We start from the raw sequence: 22,605 nt of genomic DNA, 5'->3' as shown, positions 1-22,605 counted from the left end.
GGGAAAGTGTCATTTATGATGGGACAAGCCAGAGTGTAGGTGGTCCATACTCAGGAGTTAGGGCGAGGTGGCCGTAGTTATTACAGGTATACACATTTCATCATACTTCCTTTTATTGAATCCCTGGTCCTGAATGGTGGAGTCAGAGCTCATCTCCATCCCTCGCTATACCCCCCAGTTCTCCCACCTCCTGGTCTTAGGTCTGTGTCCTGGGAACCCAGCCCCTGGCTGTGGGCATACTGGCATCTTCAGAATCACTTTCCATATTCTGTCCTGCCTTCACCTGACCTGTGGCTGGAAGTCCCCTCCCCCACATTCTTGCTCATCACCTGTGATAGATGTGGAGAAGGGGCTAAACAGGATTGTGGGGGGGAGAGGGCTTAGGGAATTTTTGTTACTGTATACAGAATATCTATACACAGGGATCAGCATAGCTTTCTTTTCTTTTCCTTTCTTTTCTTTCTTTCTTTTTTTTTTTGTCAGTTGTGGGGCTTGAACTCTGGACCTGAGTACTGTCCCTGAGCTCTTCAGCTCAAGTCTAGTGCTTTACCATGTTGAGCCACAGCACCACTTCCAGTTTTCTGGTGGTTAATTGGAGATAAGAGTCTCACGGACTTTCATGCTGGGCTGGCTTTGAACCCACATCCTCAGATCTCAGCCCCGCTGAGTAGCTAGAATTACAAGTGCCACCAATGCCTGACCACCATAGTTTTCCATCTTTTTCTTTTTTTTCCTCCAACAATAACTACTACCTTCTTCTTCTTCCTCTTCTTCTTCTTCCTCTTCCTCTTCTTCCTCTTCTTCTTCTTCTTCTTCTTCTTCTTCTTCTTCTTCTTCTTCTTCTTCTTCTCCAGTCCTGGGGCTTGAACTCAGGGCCTAAGCACTGTCCTTGGGCTCTCATCAAAGCTAGTGTTCTCCCACTTGAGCCACAGCACCATTTCTGGCTTTTTTTATGTATGTAGTACCAAAGAACTAAAGGCGGGTCTTCGTGCATGCTAGGCAGGCACTCTGCCATTAGGCCACACTCCCAATCCTCTTTTTTCTTCTGCATTTTTTTGTTTGTTTTCTTTTTTCTTTTGTCAGTTGTGGGGCTTGAACTCAGGGCTTGAGTGCTGTTCCTAAGCAACTCGGCTCAAGGCTAGTGCTCTATCACTTTGAGCCATAGCACCACTCCCAGTTTTCTGGTGATTAATTGGAGATAAGAATCTCATGGACTTTGGTGCCCAGGCTGTCTTTGAACCTGGATGCTCAGATCTCAGCCTCCTGAGTAACTAGGATGTGAGTCACCAGTGCCCAGTTCAGCATAGTTTTCTGAACAGTCTTTGTCACAGTGACCCTGGCTACCCCCCATTGCCCAGGGACCTAGGAGGCCCTGTTGGCTGGGAGAGGAGTATCAGGAATGCTGGTCTGGAGGCCCTGCCTCTAACACCCAGATGCCCCATCTGATGTCATGTCATTCATCTCTGAAAGCCATGTGTGTGTGAATTTCCTTGGTCTCCATCCCATCACTCATCACTGTTCTGGGAATGAGGGTCTCAGGAGATAAAGGTGACAGGAACAAAAGCTAGCAGAAAGACAGCCTTGGAAGATGTGGACAAAGTCACTGGCTAAGATGGCACGGGCGAGGATACCCTAAGTTCTCTGAACAGTCCTTTTAAGGTCTCCTGAGTCCCAGTCCCTCACTTAGCAAAAGAAAAACAAAGGAGGTGGGATCTGTGGGCAGTCCTGGGACTGGTTCCAGGAAGATGAGAGCCAGGACCTCCTCTCACTCCCCACTCTGCTCCCAGGGTGAGAACCGATGTCTGTGGATTGTTCACAGAGGGGAAGGAGGCCTCTCAGTCCGTGGGAGCAGCACAGGGTTCTGGAGTGTGATCGGAGGTGAACTTCCCATCGGCCTCCGTCTCTGTGACGGAGGACCTGGGGGCCTCTTCTTTTCCCTGGAGGTCAGGCTTGCACAGGAACTTTCTCCAGTGGGCCAGGCGGTGATGGGCGGAGGAGCGGATTGCCCCACTGCGAAGTCCGTAAATGAGGGGGTTGACCATGGAGTTGACAAGACACAGCATGCTGCAGAAGGCGAAGGCTTCTTTGACCTGGCGGCTCAGCGAGGTGACCAGACTGTAGCCCATGAGGATCAAGGCAGGCAACCAGCAGAGAAGCAGCACAGCCAGCACCAGCACCAGGGTCTTGGCCAACCTCACATCCAGCCTCATCTGGGTCATTCCGGGTACCTGTCTTTGTTGGTGCTCTGCCAAGCTGGCTGTGTGCTGGTGGGCTTTCCAGAGCACACGCCCATAGATGTAGATAATGCTGGTGAAGAGGAGAATGATGATGAGGAGCCAGCCCAAAAGGTAATCATTGGGGATCAGAGGGAAAAGCTCAGAGCACGGCTTGGGGCAGCAAGTCCATCCCATGAGAGGCAGGAAGGAGAGGAAAGCCGAGAGTACCCACATGACGCCCAAGGCCACCAGCGCCCTGTCTCGGGTGAGCAGAGTTTTGTAGGTGGGTGGGTAGAGCAGACAGAGGTAGCGGTCAGCTGCGGTCAGCAGCAGGCTGCCCACGGAGGCGGTGAAGGCCAATGTCACGCTGCCGATCTTGAGCAGGAACCGGGTGATGGTGTCCTTGCCATGGAAGACATGGAAAATGACGAAGTTGCAGGTGAAGACCAGGCTGGCCAACAGGTCAGCTCCGGCCAGGCTGCCGATGAAGAGGTAGGAGGGCTTCCCTCGGAGCCGGCGCGAGGCCACGATGAGGTAGAACAAGGCTGCGTTCTCCACGGTGCTCAGCAGCCCCAGCAGCGTGCACAGCACCCCGACCACCACCGCCTCGGAGGCGCTGAGGACCATGTAATCCTCCATGGGGCTGAACTCCATGCCTCCCTCGGAGCTGTTGACCCACCTCAAACCCCAGCATGCCGTCTCCATGGGCAGGGCCTGAAAGGTTTCCCAGCAGCCTAGGACAAGGGACTCTTTCAAGTGGAGCAGGAATGGACAGACACCTGAATATGAACACGAGAATCAAACATTTACCTGTGGGGAAGCAAAACAACACGATTGATTTTAGTTGATTGGTTTTTGTTCTGGTACTAGGGCTTGAACTCAGCTCCTAGAGCATTTTTGTTTCATTCAAAGTTGGCATTCTTCTTCTTCCTTTTTTTTTTTTTTTGCTAGTCCTGGGCCTTGAGCTCAGGGCCTGAGCACTGTCCTTGGGCTTTCTCAAGGTTAGAACTCTGCCACTTGAGCCACAGCACCATTTGTGGCTTTTTTCTATATATATGGTACCAAGGAGTGGAACCCTGGTCTTTGTGCATGCTAGGCAACCACTCTACCACTAGGCCAAACTCCCAGCCCCAAAGTTGGCATTCTTATTACTTTTTGGCTTTTGGGTGGTTCATGGGAGGTGAGAGTCTCACAGGCTTTTCTTTTCTTTTTCTTTATTGCTTGGCTGGCTTTGAACTCTGATCCTCAGATCACAGACTTCTCAGTAGTTAGGACTACAGGTGTGAGCTACTGATTGCCAGATTGAAAAAAAACTATTTATATTGTGTTGTACTGGAGTTTTTGCTCCTTCTTTAAGTGGGGAGGCAGGTCTATGGAGGGGAGGGGGACAGACTCTTGATAGGTAGCCTGGGTTGGCCTTGAACTTCCTGCCTTAGTCTCAGGAGGGTTGGTATTATAGTATTATAGACATGAACTGTGATGCCTGGCATTTTGCTTACCCAAAGACTAATTTTTGTTTTTGTGCCAGTCCTGGGGCTTGAACTCAGGGCCTGGGCACTGTCCTTGAGCTTTCTCAAGGCTACCGCTTGAGCCACAGGACCAATTCCAGCTTTTTGTGTGTATGTGATAGCGAGGAATCAAACCCAGGGCTTCATGCATGCTAGGCAGGCACTCTACCACTAGGCTACACTCCCAGCCCCACAATGACTAATCTCAAAAGTTCCTTTTGAAAGCCAGGAAAATGCTCAAGAAACAAGAACCAAAGAGAAAACCAAAACTGAGAGAAAAGAGAATCTGCTCTATTTGAGTTTTTAAAATTAAATGATGAGGGTTAAATTTAGGGCAAGCAATTGAGCCATGCCTTAGTCCTTTTTCAAGTATATTTTCCCACTTTTGCTGGGGCAGGCCTTGAACCTGGCTCCTCTGATTACCACTGGGAAGAGAGGAGGATCCAAGCTAAGACTACAAATGTGTATCTATCCAGGTCCCCAGTGCTGGAGTTTATGAGGGATCAGGCTTTATCTTTTCTTTTTATTTATTTATTTTTTAACCAGTCCTGGGGCTTGAAGTCTGGGTCTGGGCACTGTCCTTGGCTTTCTCAAGCTAGCACTCTACTTCTAGGACGTGCTCCTGGTCCTCAGACTTTACACAAAGTAAGGAGAAGACAAAGTCTAGAAAATCAAATATTCCAGATAAGATAGAGACATCAATTCTCGGTCTTATCTCTTCTCTGGCTTCAATTGCTTGTTCAGAGTTCTGGCTTTTTCACCAGACCTGTTGCTACCCTATTTCAACATAGTAGGGTGAACTTTTTCAAATATATCTTTCCTCTGTTTTGAATGCTGATGGCTTCTTATTCTATTCACAGAAAAAAAAAATTCCTCACAGTGACCGAAAAGGTCTATGTGTTTGCATCTCCATTGCCTTTCTGAACTTCCTTTTACCATGTTTCCTTTGGTCATTCAGCTTCCGATAGTCTTTTTGCCTAGCTCAGAGCCTTTGCATTGGCTATTCCCTCTGTCTGGAACGCCCTTTTTCTTACCTTTACATCTTGGCTCAGATTTTTACCCTGACCACCCTGTAACTCACTCCAACCTCCAGTTCTCTCAGCTTCATTCACATCAACTTATTCTTGTCTTTCCCTATCACCTATCATCTCCTAGCATACACTTTATCTTGTAAAACTTAACTTTTATTTTATTGCCTTGTTTTCCATTAGAATATAAGCTCCACAGATCATGGTTTGAAGCCAGCTTGGACATAAAAGTCTGTGAGACTTCATCTTCAATTAACCAGAAGAAGCTGGACTAGAGGTGTGGCCCAAGTGGTACAGCACCATGTGTGAGCTACAAAACTGGAATAAGAGATCAAGGGCCCTGACTCAAGTGCTAAGACTTCAATATAAGCTTCATGTAGTCAGAGACTTGGACTGGTTTATTCATGAGGGCCTAGAATAATTGCTGGTGCATAATAAGTACTCAATAAATGTAAGAGTCACCGGGTATGGTGGCTCACGCCTCTAATCCTACCTACTCAGGAGGCTGAGATCTGAGGATCATGGTTCAAAGCCAGCCCAGGCACTAAAGACCATGAGACTCTTCTGTCCAATTAACCACCAGAAGACCAGAAGTGGTGCTGTGGCTCAAAGGGTAGTAGCCTTGAGCTGAAGAGCTCAGGGACAGTGCCCAGGCCCAGAGTCCAAGCCACATCTGACAAATAAATAAATAAATAAAATGTGAGAATCCCCAAAAGCCAAGCTGTGAGACCTGAAAGGATTGGAAAGATGGTACGCCTCTTCCCTGAACTCTCAGAATGCTGAGAATCTCCTGAAATGGTCAATCAGTCCCTGCTTGAAGGACCTCAGATTCCTAGCCTACGTATAGGCTAACTGCACACCAAGCTTTCTGGGAATCTATGGATAGACAAAAATCTGTGTTAATCATAAGTCACCTGCCACTTGCACCTGCTTCTTAAGACTACAAAAAAAAAGTTGTTTATCACTTGAGTAGATCACATGATTGTGACTGCAAGGTTACTGTGACCTCATTTATTCTGCATGTACACCCCTGAACCATTCTCAATTAATACCTTGTATTTATTGAGAATAATAGGAAGTCTTCAGGCTCCTGGGGCCCCAAACCTCAATTCCATGGTCTGGTGTCCTTTATTGTCTTGCCCTGAGTTGCCAAGGGTTTCAGGTTTCCACAAATAAATACTTGTGCAATCATGTCTAATTAAAATTGCATAGTGAGCAATTTTAACACTCCCTTGTCAGAACTTGGTAAACATAGGAGAGAACTTTTTTTTTTTTTTTTTTTTGGCCAGTCCTGGGCTTGAGCTCAGAGCCTGAGCACTGTCCCTGGACTTTCTCAAGGCTAAAGCTCTACCACTTGAGCCTCAGCACCACTTCCGGCTTTTTTTCTATGTATGTGGTACGGAGGAATCAAACCCGGGTCTTCGTGCATGCTAGGCAAGCACTTTAACCACTAGGCTAAACTCCCGACCCCAACATTTTTTTTTTTCAAAAATGTTTTTTTTAAGTAGAGTCTCTGAGCCGGATGCAGTGGCTCATGCCTGTAATCTTGGCTACTGAGGAGGCTGAGATCTGAGGATCAAGGTTCAAAGCCAGCCCAGGCACAAAAGAATGTGAGACACTTATCTTCAATTAACCACTAGAAAACAGGTAGTGGGGGCTTGGCTCAAGGGCAGGGAGGTAGCCTTGAGCTGAAGAGCTCAGGGACAGCACCCAGGCCCAGAGTTCAAGCCCCATGACCCACAAAAAGAAAAAAAAAATGTGAGATGAGCTGGGCACTAGTGGCTCATGAGTGTAATCCTAGCAACCTAAGAGGATGAGATCTATGGATCACAACTCAAAGTCAGTCTGGGCAGAAAAGTCTCTGATACTTTTTTTTTGTGGGTCATGGGGCTTGAACTCTGGGCCTGGGCCCTGTCCCTGAGCTCTTCAGCTTAAGGCTACTGCCCTATCCCTTGAGTCACAGCACTACTTCCTGTTTTCTAGTGATTAACTGGAGATAAAGAGTCTCACATTCTTTAGTGCCCAGGATGGCTTTGAATCGAGATACTCAGATCTCAGCTTCCTGAGTAGCTGGAATTATAGGCATTAGCCACTGCATCCCGGCTAAAAGCTCTCTCTCTCTCTCCCTCTCCCTCTCTCTCTCTCTCCCTCTCTCTCCCCCTCTGCCCCTCCCTCTCCCTCTCCCCCTCCCCCTCCCCCTCCCTCCCTCTCTCTCTCTCTCTCTCTCTCTCTCTCTCTCTCTCTCTCTCTCTCTCATCCTGGGATGTGAACTCATGGCCTGAGCTCTGTCCTTGGGCTTTCTCAAGGCTAGAGCTCTACCACTTAAGCCACAGAACCATTTCCAGATTTTTCTATGTATGTGGTACCAAGGAATCAAACCCAGGTCTTCGTGTATGCTAGGCAAGCACTCAACCACAAGGCCAAATTCCCAGCCCTCTGTGAGACTCTTTTTTTTTGCCAGTCCTGGGCTTGAGCTCAGGGCCTGAGCACTGTCCTTGGACTTTCTCAAGGCTAGAGCTCTACCACTTGAGCCTCAGCACCACTTCCGGCTTTTTTGTATGTATGTGGTACCAAGGAATCGAACCCAGGTCTTCATGCATGCTAGGCAAGCACTTTAACCACTAGGCCAAACTCTTGGCCCCCCTCTGTGAGACTCTTACCTCCAATTAACCACTCAAAACCTGAAAATGGGCTGGGAGTGTGGCCTAGTGGTAGAGTGCTTGCCTAGCATGCATGAATCCTTGGGTTTGATTCCTCAGTATTACATACACAGAAAAAGCTAGAAGTGGTGCTATGGCTCAAGTGGTAGAACACTAGCCTTGAGAAAACCCAAGAACAGTGCCCAGACCTTGAGGTTAAGCCCCAGGACTGGCAAAAAAAAAAAAAAAAAAAAAAAGCAAAACCCAGAAGTGGTGCTGTGGCTCAAGTAGTAGAGCATTAGCTTTGTGCAAAAGAGCTTAGGGGCAGTGCCCTGAGTTTGAGCCCCACAACTAGCAAAAATAAAATGACATAAATTTTGAGATGTGATTGGGCGATATGGGAAGGGCAACTCTTTTCTCTAAAGGAAAGGAAAAAATCCAGTGAGCTAATCACTGATTCATGAAATTAGTATAAATAAATAACAGCAGAAATCCAAAGGAAGTGGCCTACAGAAATAGTAAGAGGGAAGAGGCAGGCATGGTGATGCACACCTGTAATTCCAGCATTCATTAGGCCGAGGCAGGAGGATTGCAAGTTCAAGATCAGCATGGGCTAGATAACCAGATCCTATCTAAAAAATGTCATGGTCTCATTCCATCTGCACATCTCTATGGCGGAAGAACCACGGCAGAGGCTGGGGTTTAACACAGTGGAACCCACAGACTCTGAGCCGCAGATTTCATCAGGTCAGCATGGATCAGGCAGCGCAGGAGCCAGCTTACTGCTCAGGGACTCATCCAGGGAAGCAGAAAAGGAACAGTTCCCCGAGACAGGTCCCCTGGCCTGAGTTGTGAGAAGGGCCTGAAAGGGACCAGCCCAGCCCCAGCTCTTGTCACCAGTGTGTGACAGCCAGTGGGTTTCTCAGTTCCCACAGCTACCTCAGCCACCTCTGGGAGCTTCTTTCTTCCCCTGAGCCCCTTCTGGTCCCAGCAGAGATGGCTTGGAAGACTGGTGTCTCCTAACGTGGAAGTGGCTTGCCCCAACAGTGTCAGAATAGAAGGGGGGTGCAGTGGGTGGCAGTGGGTTGTCATCTGTGCCTGGTGTAGGCCTGGTCTGGCCTCTAACATGCGCTTGCTATGCAAAATGGGTATGAGGGGGAAGTGGGAACGGTGTCCTACAGGATTGGGGGGGGGCACAGGGTGGCAGAGCAACTGGCTCCCTGTTGGTCTGCAGAGAACAATGGACATTGGAATTGGAGCATTAGGCTTTTAAAAGAGCCAGGGTGTGTCTGGGCCCTGATGCACAGTGTGCACCCGTTCACACACACAGTTTTTGTGGTTCTTGGTCTGCTTCCATCTCTGCCACGCAGGTCACGTGACTTTGGGCAAGTCCCTCTGACTTTCTCTTCTGGGAAGTGGCAGTAACTGCACCTGCCTCTTGTCTTTCTGGAGGCCAAATGGGCAGAGGAATCCAGCAGTTCTTGTGACCCCTGGCTGCAGTGCCCAACCCCACTTTTTTTTTTTGCCAGTCCTGGGCTGGAGCTCAGGGCCTAAGCACTGTCCTTGGACTTTCTCAAGGCTAGAGCTCTACCACTTGAGCCTCAGCACCACCTCTGGCTTTTTTCTATATATGTGGTACCAAGGAATCGAACCCGGGTCTTCGTGTATGCTAGGCAAGCACTCTACCACTAGGCCAAACTCCCAGCCCCCTAACCCCACTTTTTTGTGTATGCTGGTACTGGGGCTTGAACTCGGGGCCTTGCATTCTTGTTTGGCTTTATCACTCAAGGCTGGCGGTCTCCCACTTCTGGCTTTTTGCTGGTTAATTGGAGTTAAGAGTTTCTTGGCTTTGTCTGCCTAGGCCTGGTTTTGAACTGCAATCCTCAGATCTCAGTGTCCTGGGGAGCCAGAATTACAGGTGTGAGCCACCAGCACCTGCCTGCAAGGCCCTTTTCAAAGTGCACCTGAGGCTCAGTGCCTGTGCCTCTCCCCAGGGGAAAGCACGGCAGTGTGGCTTCTGACACCAAGAGCCGCAGATGCACTCAAGAGCATTCTGTGGTCTGAAGAGAATCAGCCAGGCCAGTGCCTCCCTGCTGAGCCTCCCTCAGCTGCACCCAGGCAGGGCTGTTGGGTCAGACCTGCAGCCTGGGCCTGAATGTGGCTGAGCTGCTGAGAAGGGACCCAAGATGAGAGCACTCTCAGGAAAAGTTGTGTCAGGGGTTTAACAATCCAAAGTAAAAGCCCAAAGTGGTATGAAAGGACACATAGCCAGCGGCTATCCCCTACTCCTGGGTGAAAAGCCCTCCAGGAGCTGGAAGGGAAGAGGAAGAGGAGGGGGAGGAGGAGGAGGAGGAGGAGGAGGAGGAAGAGGAGGGGGAGGAGGAGGAGGAGGAGGAGGAGGAGGAAAGGGAGGAGAGGAAGGAGGAGGAGGAAAAGGTGGCCCTTGACCTGCAGTCACCACATTTGTAGTGAGAAGCTGAGATATGTCACCACTCCTACAGCCAATTTTTGTCCCTTACAGATAATTGGGAGGCCAGAGATCTAGTCCCTGAGTGACTTGGGGACAGTTCCTTTTTTCCTCTGGGACTCTTTTTTCATCTTCCAAGCAGATGGGTTAATGGGACAATTCCTAAGAATTGAATCTCCAGCAACCCTTACCCTTCACACTTTCCCAAATAAAAGCCACCTCCTCTAGGAAGGCTTCTCTGTACTCCCACTAGCTGGGTGAGTCTTACTGCATGGTCCCTCTCTACCTTGTGTTATTTGTGCCCATTCAGCACCTTGCCTCCAGACAGTGAGCGTCTAAGCATTGTCTGGGTGTGAAGTACCCGGGCGCAGTGCTGGGCCCCCATGGATTCTTGGTGGTGGCCTCTGGATCAGAGTCCAGCTCAACCAAGCAGCCCTATGGTGATAAGAATGCAGTGTGGCAGACGTGTGTCCCTTCCAGGGTCCCCACTCCACTCATTTTACCATCCCTCTCCCCACAGAGCCCTGGCCAGGAGTCAGACTTGCTGAATGAAGAGAGCACACAGCAGAGCCCCCCTAACATGGGAGGCAAACTGAAGTTTGCTGATGGTCCAGCCTCCTTGCCAGACCTGCAGGCCACTCACTCTGCAGATGGGTGCGACAGGGAAGTAGGGTGGTGCTGTAGGGGAAGGTTGTTGAAAAGTAGAGTAGAGGCTGCAGCTCTCCCTGGGGAAAGGCCGAGGGCCTCACTACCCGATTCTTTAATAGATTCCCCCTGGGCCCCTAGCACTTGAGCTGGCAGGAAGCCTGCCACAAAACTCTTAAATGCTTCCTAATTGCTTTATTGGATGAGCTATTAGACAAATGCCTACTAGGAAAAAAAAAACAAAAAACAGACCTCTTGATTTTGTTTCTTGACCCAAGGGTTCACAATGTACATTAGGCTGACCTTGAACTCCCAAGTGTTCAGAGTGACTGGGGTGTTTTTGTTTTTTTTTTCTCCCAGGCCTACACTGAGCCAAAAGTGAAATGCCATAGGTTGAAGCCTCAGCCATTCAAAGCTGGTTCCTGATTCCATTATTGCTCCTTTTAGTAGGTTTTGATGCTTTGCTTTTATTTTAGTTCTGCTAATTCTTTCTTTCTTTTTTTCTCCCGAGATTGAATCTAGAGCCTTGACTATGCTAGGGAAACACTCTACCACTTAAACAATGTCCTTGGTCCTAACATTTTGTTCTTTGTTTTTGAAATAGAGGCTTACTAACTTTGGCCCAGGGTTGGCCTCTAACTGGGGATGCTCTTGCCTCCATCTGCCAGGTAGCTTAGGATACAGGTATGCACTACCATGCTTGATTGCTACACTAAATTTTTGTGTGTGTGCTGTTCCTGGGGCTTGAACTCGGGGCCTGGGCACTGTCCTTAAGCTTTTCTGCTCAAGGCTAGAGGTTAACACTTGAGCACAGCTGTACTTCGAGCTTTTTTGCTGCTGATTAATTGGAAATAAGAGTCTTGTGGACTTTCCTGCCAGAGCTGGCTTCAAATATGAATCTGTAGATTTCAGTCTCCTAAATAACAAGGATTACAGACATGAGTCATGGGCCACAGGCTGATACTACTTTTTTTTTTTTTTTTTTTTTTTTTGCCAGTCCTAGGGTTTGAACTCAAGGCATAAGCACTGCCTTTGGGCTTTCTCAAGGCTAGAGCTCTACCACTTGAGCCACAACACCACTTCCTGTTTTTTCTTTTTTCTTTTTTTTTTGCCAGTTCTGGGCTTGAGCTCAGGGCCTGAGCACTGTCCTTGGACTTTCTCAAGGTTAGAGCTCTACCACTTGAGCCTCAGCACCACTTCTGGCTTTTTTCTATGTATGTGGTACTAGGGAATCGAACCTGGGTCATCATGCATGCTAGGCAAGCACTTTAAGCACTAGGCCAAACTCCCGGCCCCCTTCCTGCTTTTTCTATGTATGTGGTACCAAGGAATGGAACCCAGGTCTTTGTGTATGCTAGGCAAGCACTCTACCACTAGGCCAAACTCCTGGCTCCCAGGCTCAATGTGGGGATCTCCCATTTGCTTAGGAAATATTACATAGTTTAGAGAATGTAAAGAAAGCATCATTAGTAAGATCTCTGTAATTCCCTTCTCAAGTGTCTAGTGATTATGAAAGATGATCAGTCCTTAGGGGCCTGTCCCATGGGGAGAAGGATTCTACTCGGGTCTGGTCTACACCCACCCACCTAACCAGCCAGGCTTTAGTGGTACCACTGCTTGTCTTTTGGCATCCCCTTTCCTGGATCTTCTTCTGCTCTGTCTTTATCACCTTCATCCCTCTTCCCAGGTGGAGTTGAGCAAGATGATGTCTAAGGTCTCTTTCGCTGTAGCAAAGGTGTAAGGGCAACATTTTGGAATGAAATTTCACTGGGATCAAAGTTCGTCTCTATTCTGAACATCTGTGTAGGGCCTGGGGCAGGTTCTGAGGCTTGAACTCTGGGTCTGGGCACTGTGCTCTATCACTAGATCCACAGCACCACTTCCATCTTTTTCTGAGTAGTTTATAGGAGATACGTCTCATGGATTTTCCTGACTGAGCTGGTTTTGAACCACAGTCCTCAGATCCAAGTCTTCTGAGAAGCTAGGATTACAGGCGTGGGACATCCGTTCCTGGCTCAAAACCTGGAGCACGAACTCAGGACTTGGGTGCTGAGCCTCTTTGTGCTCAAGGCTAACACTCTATCACTTAAGCCACAGCATCACTTCTGACTTTTTCTAAGTAGTTTATTGGAGATAAGACTCTCATGGACTTTTTTCTCTCTGGGCTGGCTTCAAACCATGATCCTCAGATCTCTGCCTCCCGAGTAGCTAGAATTATAGGCATGGGCCACTGCTGTCTGGTGGTATATTTCCTGGCTTAGGCAAAGGCAACTGGATTTTCTCTCTTTATGCCAGTATTGAGTATTGAACTGAGAGCCTGGGCTCTGTTCCTTTGTCTTTTAGCTTTTTTGTGCAAAACTAGCACTCTACCACTTGAACCACAGCTCCACTTATGGCTTTTTGCTAGTTGCTTGGAGACAAGAGTCTTGTGGCCTTCCTTGCCTAGGCTGGCTTTGAATTGTGACTCCCAGAACTCAGTTTCCTGAGCAACAAGGATTAAAGGCTGCAGTTGGATTTTCATATCTACTTGTGCACTTAAAAGAGGTACTTCAAAACTGCTTTTGCTGGGCCCATGAGTGAACTAAGAGCAGGAAAAAAGCTTGACATCTCTGCCTCTATTTTTTTAACCTGTCCTGGGGCTTGAATTCAAGGCCCAAGCAGTATCCTTGGGCTTTCTCAAGGCGAGAGCTCTACCACTTGAGCCACAGCACCATTTCGGGCTGGCTTTTTCTATGTATGCGGTACCAAAGGAATTGAACCCAGGTGTTCATGCATGCTGGCAAGCACTCTACCACTAGTCTAAACTCCCGGCCCCTGGCTCTATTTTGTATGTGTGCCTGTGATCGCTGTGAAATCACCTTAGAACTCAGGAAGGACAGGACTGCCTGGAAGGAATGACAATGTTTCCTCAGGACAAACCACCCAACCTGTTCCTGCTGACCTATGATGACAGCACTCATGAGGTCGGCAGAGCCTCTCCCAGATTAAGCATTGAAATAATGACCACTCAGGCTATACTTTGACCAGAACTGCTTAGCAACCACATGCCTTTCTTCCCCGGCCCCCAAGCTCCTGTCTGCTTAAGCTCATAGCTTGTGTCTGTACACTGAAGATGCACTGAAGTGCTGCCTTCCCACAGATATCATGTAACAAATCTTTCTCTGTCCTTCACCATGTCTCTTTATGTGGTGTATAGGGGTGAGTGGCCAGACCTGACCTATGGAACTCCTAGGGTTTGGAACTGGATCTAAATTGATTATTCCATGCTCAGCCTGTTGTACTATGTGGCTGTGTCAAAGTCTTTCAAGAGAATGAATTGGCCACTCTGCCTTAAGATCTCCCTTTGTGGCAGGCATTATAAGCTTTGTTCATTCTCTCTCTGTTTCTGTCTCTCTAAACCTATGCTGGATATTATTAAAAATCTCATTTTAAAGCTGGGTGCCAGTGGCTCACACCTATAATCCTGGCTACTTAGGAGGCTAAGATCTGAGGATCAGTTCACAGTTCGAAGTCAGCCTGGGCAGAAAAGTCCCTAGGAGAGTCTTAGCTTTAATTAACCACTCAAAAACAGGAAGTGGAGCTGTGGTTCAAAATGACCAGAGAACTAGCCTTGAGTAAAAGAGCTCAGAGACAGTGCTTAGGCCATCAAGCTCCACAACCAAACACAACAAGAAAAATCTTATTTTAATTAACAACTGACCATTGTCCATGATTGACTACATTCATGGAGTTTTCAATGTGCTGTTCAATGTGTACACGTATTGAATTTGATCAAAGGGGCTGGGAGTGTAGCACAAGGTAATGGATTTGATCCCCAGTGGCTGCAGAAAAAACAACAACAACAACCACAACAACAAAAACCCTCAGAGTAGCTCCTAAGTGCTTTCACCACAAAGAACTATCTTATTTAGCTTCCAAACTGTCTGATGATGGAATGACTAATCATGCAGATGAAAAACCTGGAGATTGGCCAGAGAGATTTGCCTGACATCACGTGGCTCACAAGGAGCAGAATCAGACTCATCTTCTTCTGTCTCACAGAGGCCGGCAGCTGGAGTGGAGAGACGGGGGCTCTCGTGCTGCCCAGTCTCTACCCTTTCTGTTCTTTCCTCCTGGGACCCAAACAGTGGCTACCAGGGTTTCGCAGTGTGTTGAGCTGATGTCTCCTCCCATCTGTTTCCCTTAGTCTCAAACCAGCTTGGGCTCAGCACTCACAATAGCCTTTCAGAGGACTCAGGGCCAGCCAGCAGAGCTGCACCTGCCCCAGACAAATGCAGGAGGAGAGGGTGGGGCTGCTGTGTGGACTCCGCAATCCTCACCTGGGTGGGGGCAGTGGTACTGTGGTCTTAGCTCTGCCGTACAAGGAGAGGTACTATGAAAAGGTGAAGTGATTTTTCCACGGTCACAGCAAAGGGCAGAGCCCAGGTCTGAAAGGGCCCATGGTTCTGCCTCTGGATTGCTCCGCTGGCTCCTGCCTCTCTCCTCAGGAAATATCTAGTCTCTCCATAGGGCCTTTTGAATATTCAAAATAACATCAGAAGACGAGATCTGAGGATCGAGATGTGACGCTAGCCAGGGCAGGAAAGTCTGTGAGACTCTTGTCTTACAGCCCAAATTTGGAAGTGGGACTGTGGCTCAAGTGGTAGAGTGCCATTGTTGATTGAAAAAGCTAAGGGACAGTATCCAGGCCCTGAGTTCAAGCCCTGGTACCGGTGTGTGTGTGCACATCCCTTCCCCCAGGTCCCTCCACACACATAGCAGCAGGCTTTGCATTTCCTGCTTCCCCAGAGGTCCAGGTTCCAGGTGTCAGGGAGATATGTGTCAGCGATGCCCTTGAGGGAAGAAGTGCTCTGTGACCCAAGGTCTATTACTTTTTCTTTTGTTGGTCATAGGGCTCGAACTTAGGGCCTGGGCACTGTCTCTGAGTTCTTTTACTCAAGGCTAGTGCTTTACCACTTTAAACCATAGTTCCACTTCTGGTTTTCCAGTGGTTAATTGGAGATGAGTCTCAAGGACATTCTTGCCTAAGCTGGCTTAGAATCTGGATCTTCAAATCTCATCTTCCTGAGTAGCTAGCATTTCAGGTGTGAACCACTGTGCCTGGCTTGTCACTTGTTTTTGTTGCTAGGGATTGAACCCAGGGCCCTATATATGCTAACAGAGCCAGCCCCAGCAGCCCAGCCTTCCTCTTTCTAATGGGAACTGGAATGCCTGTGGCCCTTTTCCGGGACATCCTGCTGTGAAACGTGAAACTCAGTAATGAGAAATGACAGGCACCGTGAGGTCTTCCTCAGCCTGGGAGTGGCGAGATGGAAAGCAAACATTAGGACAAGGTAGAGGGATAAAGGGTCACTGAACGAGGCCTAGTGGAGCCCCTCAGGGAGAATGGAAGCTTTCTTGTCAGCCAAGGTAAACAGGCTCCCAGCATAAAGAGACATTTTCATAAAGACATCTCTAAGTGGGCACGATGGCTCACACCTGTAATCCTAGCTACTCAGGAGGCTGAGATCTGAGGATCATGGTTGAAAGCCAGTCCAGGCACTAAAGAGTTCTAGCCCCACAACCGGGTGGAGTGGGGGGGAAGGCATCTCTTCATAGCAGAACTAAAACCAAGTTAACCACAGGTTGACTTTCTTCAGTACCTGTGGTTTTCCTCCAGCTTGCCTCTGCCTCTTCCTGGTTTGACCAGATCCCACAGGGTGGAGTACTGGTTTGTTTATGGGGTTGTAGCAGTGAGATGTAGTTGAGCCAGGCACGGGTAGCTCATGTGTGTAATTCTAGCTCCTCAGAGGCTGAGATCTGAGAATTGTGGTTTGAAGTCAGCCTAAGCTCTTATCTCTAATTTACCACCAAAAAGCTAGACATGGAGTTGTGGCTCAAATGGTAGAGTACAAATCTTGAGCACAAAGCTTAGGAACAGTGGCCAGACCCTAAGTTCAAGTTCCAGGACTAGTACAAAATAAAGGGGGTGGAGGGATTTGTGCGGCAGTGATAGGCAGAGCTATGGAGACTCAGCCTTACTGATTATGATACTAGCAAACAAACTGGACAAGCTTACTGTGGGCCAGACCTTCCCAGGCACTTCACATGGTAACTCATATTTGACACAAGCCCCATCCTAAACCTAGAGGGGAAAACCGGCCCTAGGTGATAGCCTGATCCATCAGGCTGACATAGCCAGACAGGCTGATGGATGAATGAGACCTTGAACATGGAGAAATGACCAGATACCTGAGAGCTGCTTTCCCACCAGCTCTTTTGCCCCTTCCAAACAGAATTCTTTGGATTGGTTTGCATTGGGTCTTTAGAAGAAGAACGTGATCTGATCTCTGGCCCAGGGTTTGACATGAACTTGCTCCAGGTTAGGGACTCAGCTTGACACTCCAGCTGCTTGGCTATAATATCACTTTGCATTTACAGGTGGCCCTGGTACCACATTCCAGAACTGATAGGGTGCAAAAGTCATTAAAATGGACATATGTCATGCTGGCTACTCACAACCACCCAGGTGTTTTTGAAACAAGAGTCTTGCTATGTAGTCCAAGCTAACCTCAAACTCATGAACCTCCTAGTCTAGCTTCCTGAGTACTGCCTGGCCATGAATCACCATGGCCTGACATATTCCAAGTGGCTGTGGCCCAGCTTTGTCTTGGTGAGCTTGTACACTTTCCTCTTCTGTCTTACTGACCTCCAAATTATGTTTCTCCATGTAATCACTGAGAAACTGCCTCTTTCTTCAGGAAAGGCTCCTGCCTTTGTGTGTGTGTGTGTGTGTGTGTGTGTGTGTGTGTGTGTGTGCGCGTGCCAGTTCTAGGGTTTGCACTCAGGCCCTTTTGAACTATCCCTTTTTTTAAAATTTATTTATTTATTTATTTTTGTCTTTCGTGGGGCGTGAACTCTGGGCCTGGATGCTGTCCCTGAGCTCTTCAGCTCAAGGCTACCACCCTATCCCTTGAGTCACAGTGTCATGTCCAGTTTTCTAGTGGTTAATTGGAGATAAGAGTCTCATAGTTTAGCCAGGAATTTGGCCTAGTGGTTGAGTGCTTGCCTAGCATGCACAAAGACTCGGGTTCAATTCCTGGGTACCACATACATAGAAAAAAGCCAGAAGTGGTACTGAGGCTCAAGTGGTAGAATTTTAGCCTTGAGAAAATCCAAGGACAGTGCTCACCTTTGTGCTTTTGTGTGTTTTTGTCATGTTTGGGGCCTCAAATGTATCTCATGGGTACTCCACCCAAATGTGTGTCTAAGCTCACATTTTTTTTTTTGCCAGTCCTGGCTTGAACTCAGGGCCTGGTCACTGTCCTCGAGTGTGAGCCATCAGTATCTAGCCACCTGCTAATACTGTGTGTGATACTGTGGGTACGCCATGCTTTGGAGACTCCGTGTGTGTGTGTGTGTATGTGTGTGTGTGTGTGTGTGTGTGTGTGTGTGTGTGTGTTCTGAGACAAGATCTGGCTCTGTTGTCTAGGCTGTCCTCTAAGTCCTCCGGACTCAGCCTCCCACCAGCTGGGATTAGAGATGTGAACCACTCACCTCAGAATAGCAGCTGAGATGGGGTCTCATTTTCTCTCCCCGGGCTGGCCTTGAACTTTGATCTGTGTGTGTGTGTGTGTGTGTGTGTGTGTGTGTGTGTATGTGTGTGTGTGCCAGTCCTGGGCCTTGAACTCAGGGCCCAAGCACTGTCCTTGGGCTTTCTCTCACTTGAGCCACTAGCCACTATACCACCACTTCCGGCTTTTTTCTTTCTTTCTTTCTTTTTTTTTTTTTTTTTTTGCCAGTCCTGGGCTTGAGCTCAGGGCCTGAGCACTGTCCTTGGACTTTCTCAAGGCTAGAGCTCTACCATTTGAGCCACAGCACCACTTCCGGCTTTTTTCTATGTATGTGGTACCAAGGAATCGAACCCGGGTCTTCGCGCATGCTAGGCAGGCACTTTCACCACTAGGCCAAACTCCTGGCCCCCGGCTTTTTTTCTACATATGTGGTACCGAGGAATTGAACCTGGGTCTTCATGCGTACCAGGCAAGCACTCTACCACTAGACCAAACTCCTGGCCCAAACTTTGATCTTTTTTATCTCTGCCTGCCAGTAGCTGACACTATAGGTGTTTGACACCCGTTGTGGCCACTCAAGGAAAACTGAGGTCACAATGTGAATGCAGATGCAGTTCTCAAGAGCAACCCCTGGGGAGATGTGAGAGTCACCTCCAGGAGGCAGCAGGAGTCTCCGTGGGAGGGGTTGTTCCTGGCTCAGCGCACACTAGAAGATCTGAGGAGGAAGAGAAAAGCAGCAAATCTCATAGGCATATAACCTTCCAGTATCACCTGGGCACGAAGTCTCACTAGCACTGTCCTATCTTGTGGGCCTGAAGCCACCTCCCCTTCCTGAGCAATGCATCATGGCTGGGCTCTCTCCTCTGATCTGCCCTGCCCGTCCCTCTCTCCCTATCCTAGTCTCTCTTGGCCTTAGGAAGGCAGGCACACTCTCCAGACTGCACTTTCCTCCTCGTTTAGGACTTGACACAGAAAGACATCCCTGGACAAGAGCAGGGTGTGGCTGTTAATGGTTCTCACAGTCATGGAGAGCAAGGCAAGAGAACTGCAAACACCAGGGGCCCCTGGGCTCAGGAATTGGAGTCCCAGGGCCTGGACTGCAATAGAAATAAAGTGACAGATTGTCCAATTTTCGGGTGAGGCTCAAGGCTAGGCAGCCATTCACAGGGTGTGGCTTCCCTGCCCCTCGGCAAAAACTCTCAGGCTGCTTCTGCTGTGGTATTGGAGACTCATACCACAGTGACAGGGTAAAGGTGACAGCAGTGACAATTACTCAAGCCCTTGGTGCCTGGCTCCACACCTGCTCACCTGCAAGCTCTCTGTATAACAAAACAGGGTCAACATCCAGACTGGACTCCAGCCTGGCCTGGCCATCTTCCAAAGGCTTCGTGACCCTGGACAAGGACCAAGCCCTTGCCACAAGGCTGACAAGCAGGTGAAGTGGGGCAGGTCCAGGGCAATAGCCGAAGTCAGGGCCCCACCACATGACAGAAGGAAAAGCAGCACCCTGTGGGCAGTTGGCTGGGAATGGGATTCCAGTTAACTAAGAGAGTTCAGAAAATGGTGTGCTGGCCCCAGCTCACTAACTGGGTGGCTAACAGGTGACTCTACTGGGGAGCAGCTTGGGTCTCCCCATGTTTCAGTGTCGACAGTTCAAGTGGGAACAGAGCAGCACCCCACTCCAGCCAGCTGTGCTCTCTTTTTACTTGCCATGGCTCAAGCCCCTTCCTGCTGTACCTTGGTTTTCCTTCTCTGTGAGATAGGGGCTCTCATTTCCTGGGGGAGTTCCTGGGGGGGGGGGCTCATGTGTCTCTTGCCTCAGGGGCTTTTCAGAGGAATTGACTAAAAGCAGAAGCTGCCAGAAACAACCCTTCTTTCTCACCCTGTGTGAGAATCAACCATCCAGGAGAGACTAAGCTGGTGTTGCTAGATGGGCAGGGGCCAAAAATCTTGGCCAAGGAGAGAGAAGTCCTCCCTGACCCTAGCTGGGGAAGGGACCCTAGGCCACTGCCCCCTGAGTGCTGGGGCCTAGCCTCTGCTCTCAGGAGAAACTAGCTACTGAGTAGCATACTCTGAAGGTTGGCTACAAAGCAATGTGGGGTGTGTGTGTGTGTGTGTGTGTGTGTGTGATAGAGCTTGAACTAGGCCTGGACGCTGTCCCGTCCCTGAACTCTTTAGCTCAAGACTACCTCCCTATCCTTGAGCCAAGCCCCACTTCCTGTTTTCTAGAGGTTAAAGAGATAAGAGTCTCAGGTCCTTTTGTGCCTGGGCTGGCTTTGAACCTTGATCCTCAAATCTCAGCCTCCTGAGAAGCTAGGTAGGATTACAGGTGTAAGCCACTAGCACCTGGCTAAAGCATGATGTTTTAAGTCTTGGTAAAGAATCTGGAATTCCAGGCATGCCAGAGAAGTGATAGGCTGGTTTTCATGGGTATCTGTTAGGGAGGAACGAGGGTGCCTTCCTCAGTCTTAGGCTCTGAGATATCCCTTGAAGGTCAAAGGCTGAGAAATAGTATCAAGGAGAGACGCTCATGACAACTGAGACTCGGTTTCCTACTGGCCCAGGTATAGATAAGGGCTCAGTACCCTACGGAGTGACTCCAGGAAAGTAAATGAGGAAGCTGGGCATGGTGGCTCCCGCCTGTCATCCTAGCTACTCAGGAGGCTGAGATCTGAGGATCGTGGTTCAAAGCCAGTCCGGGCACTAAAGAATGTGAAACTCTTATCTCCAGTAAATCACTAGAAAATGGGAAGTGGGGCTGTGGCTCAGGGGTAGGGCAGAGTGGCCATGGAGCTGGGCCTGGCCTCTCCCAGCCCTGGCCTGCCTCTCCTCCTACCCTCACATCCTTAAGATCTCAGGAGAAAGACAGCCAGCACTTCCTCTCCTCTTCAGGTCTAATCCACAATAAAGGGAGATGGGATGAAGGTCAAGCTCTCCATCCCTGCCTGTCTCTGAGTCCAGCACAGCTATCCGGGTTCTGTGAGTAGCCCCTCCAGAGCCCCAACACAAGGAGAATAATGATGCCCACTAGAGGGAAAGTGCCTGGGAGGCCAGCAGAGTGATTTGCAGAGGCTGTAGAGTTGCCGGTGGAGTCAGGCCACTTTCAGCCTAGACCCCTGGGCGAGTATGACACACTGGCACCCTCCTTGGGACAACCCTTGGGCCGGGGCACAAGTGGAGCCTGGGTCCTGGTGGGTTCATCTGGGGAAGCTTTGTATCACTGTGCCTCGCTTTTCTCATCTATAAACTGGGGGTGGGGATGGACTCCCCCCAGGTGATCCCCAGGACTAGCTCTGCTAGCCCTAGTCTTTCTGGATCCCTTCCTGAGGAAGGAGGACTCTGGCTCTGCCTTGATTCCTGCCCTGTCACCTGCATCCCTGAAGGCAGAATAGCCTCGGAGACAGGCTTTGAAGTCAACAAACCAAGGCCAGAGCTTACACCCCAAGTGCTGCCTGCAGGGTTTCAGGTAGGCCGCAGCTCCCCTCCCCGTTCTGTTAGCAGACAACAGTAACCGCATTTACTCACAAGGAGTGAGCGTGGCCAGGATTAGTTGGCAAACCTCGGAAGGCAGTGGAGCAGCAGCTGACACATGGCACAGACGCCTGTCTGCTTGTTGCTCCTATGGTTGATGATATCACAGGCTGCCCTCCCTCTTGGTTCCATCCCAGAACACCCCACACTCCTCAGCACCCGGATCTTGTGCCTCAAAACCTCAGCTGTCCCCATAAACTCCCCTTCTCTAGCCAGGCTCACCTAGCTTCTCTCACCCCGGCAGGGAAGGGCAAGGTAAGAGGATAAGTTTTCTGCAATGAGGAAGAAGCCTGAAATATGACTGTCAAAGCTACTCACGGTGGTTTGTTGATGGCTGGGTCCAGGAGGCTGTGTGCAGGGTCGTGTCCTGGCTGATCTGTGTCCACCCCAGCAGTCTGGTCTGGCTTCTGCTCACAGCTCCCTGCTGAGCTGTAGTTCTAGTCTCACAGAGGAGTATGTGCTGAGGTCTGGCCTTCCGTCCCACTATCACTTCCCCTCTGGGTCCCTGTGCCGCAGTGTTCTGGAGCTATAGTTGAGTAAGGCTGGAGTCCAAGCCTGGGTGGGCCACAAAGCCCGGGCCCAGAGTCACCGGACTTAGATTCCAATCTCGACTAGATGTTATCATGGTGAACAATTCCTTTAGCCTCCCTAGCCTAAAGCTCAATTTTCTTCCTCTACAAAATGGAGCTTATGCCCCAGCCTTCCATAAGTCAACGGAAAAGAACGTTCCTTCCAGGCTGGGAATTTGGCTTAGTGGTAGAGTGCTTGTCTAGCATGCATGAACACCCAGGTTCGATTCCTCAGTACCACATATGTAGAAGAAGCTGGAAGTGGTGCTGTGGTTCAAGTGCTAGAGCGCTAGCCTTGAGAAAATCCAAGGACAGTGCTTAGGCTGTGAGTTCAAGCTCCAGGAATGGCCAAAAAAAAAAAAAAAAAGAGAAGTTCCTTCCATTCCTGGCAAGGCTACGGCAGTCAAGTATGCTTGCTTGCTGGTGCCAGGCAGACAAATCACATTAGT

The 22,605-nt window shown here is 49.2% G+C and overlaps 1 protein-coding gene across 1 annotated transcript; it reads right to left on the bottom strand.

Moving 5' to 3' along the window:
- On the bottom strand, window positions 1-21,986 carry Cnr2 (cannabinoid receptor 2). Its single transcript, XM_090333866.1, has 2 exons — window positions 21,906-21,986; window positions 1-3,026 (listed from the first exon to the last, which is right to left on the bottom strand). The coding sequence occupies exon 2, from the start codon at window positions 2,919-2,921 to the stop codon at window positions 1,836-1,838; it is 1,086 nt and encodes a 361-aa protein (XP_090189992.1). The 5' UTR covers window positions 2,922-3,026; window positions 21,906-21,986; the 3' UTR covers window positions 1-1,835.
- Between the last annotated feature and the right edge of the window lie 619 nt (window positions 21,987-22,605).

Source organism: Megascapheus bottae, chromosome 6 (assembly GCF_031878675.1).
Source record: "Megascapheus bottae isolate mThoBot1 chromosome 6, mThoBot2.hap1, whole genome shotgun sequence".
Lineage (NCBI taxonomy): Eukaryota > Metazoa > Chordata > Mammalia > Rodentia > Geomyidae > Megascapheus > Megascapheus bottae.
Note: the sequence above shows the minus strand (reverse complement) of the source record. Positions and strands in the feature narration are given on the sequence as shown.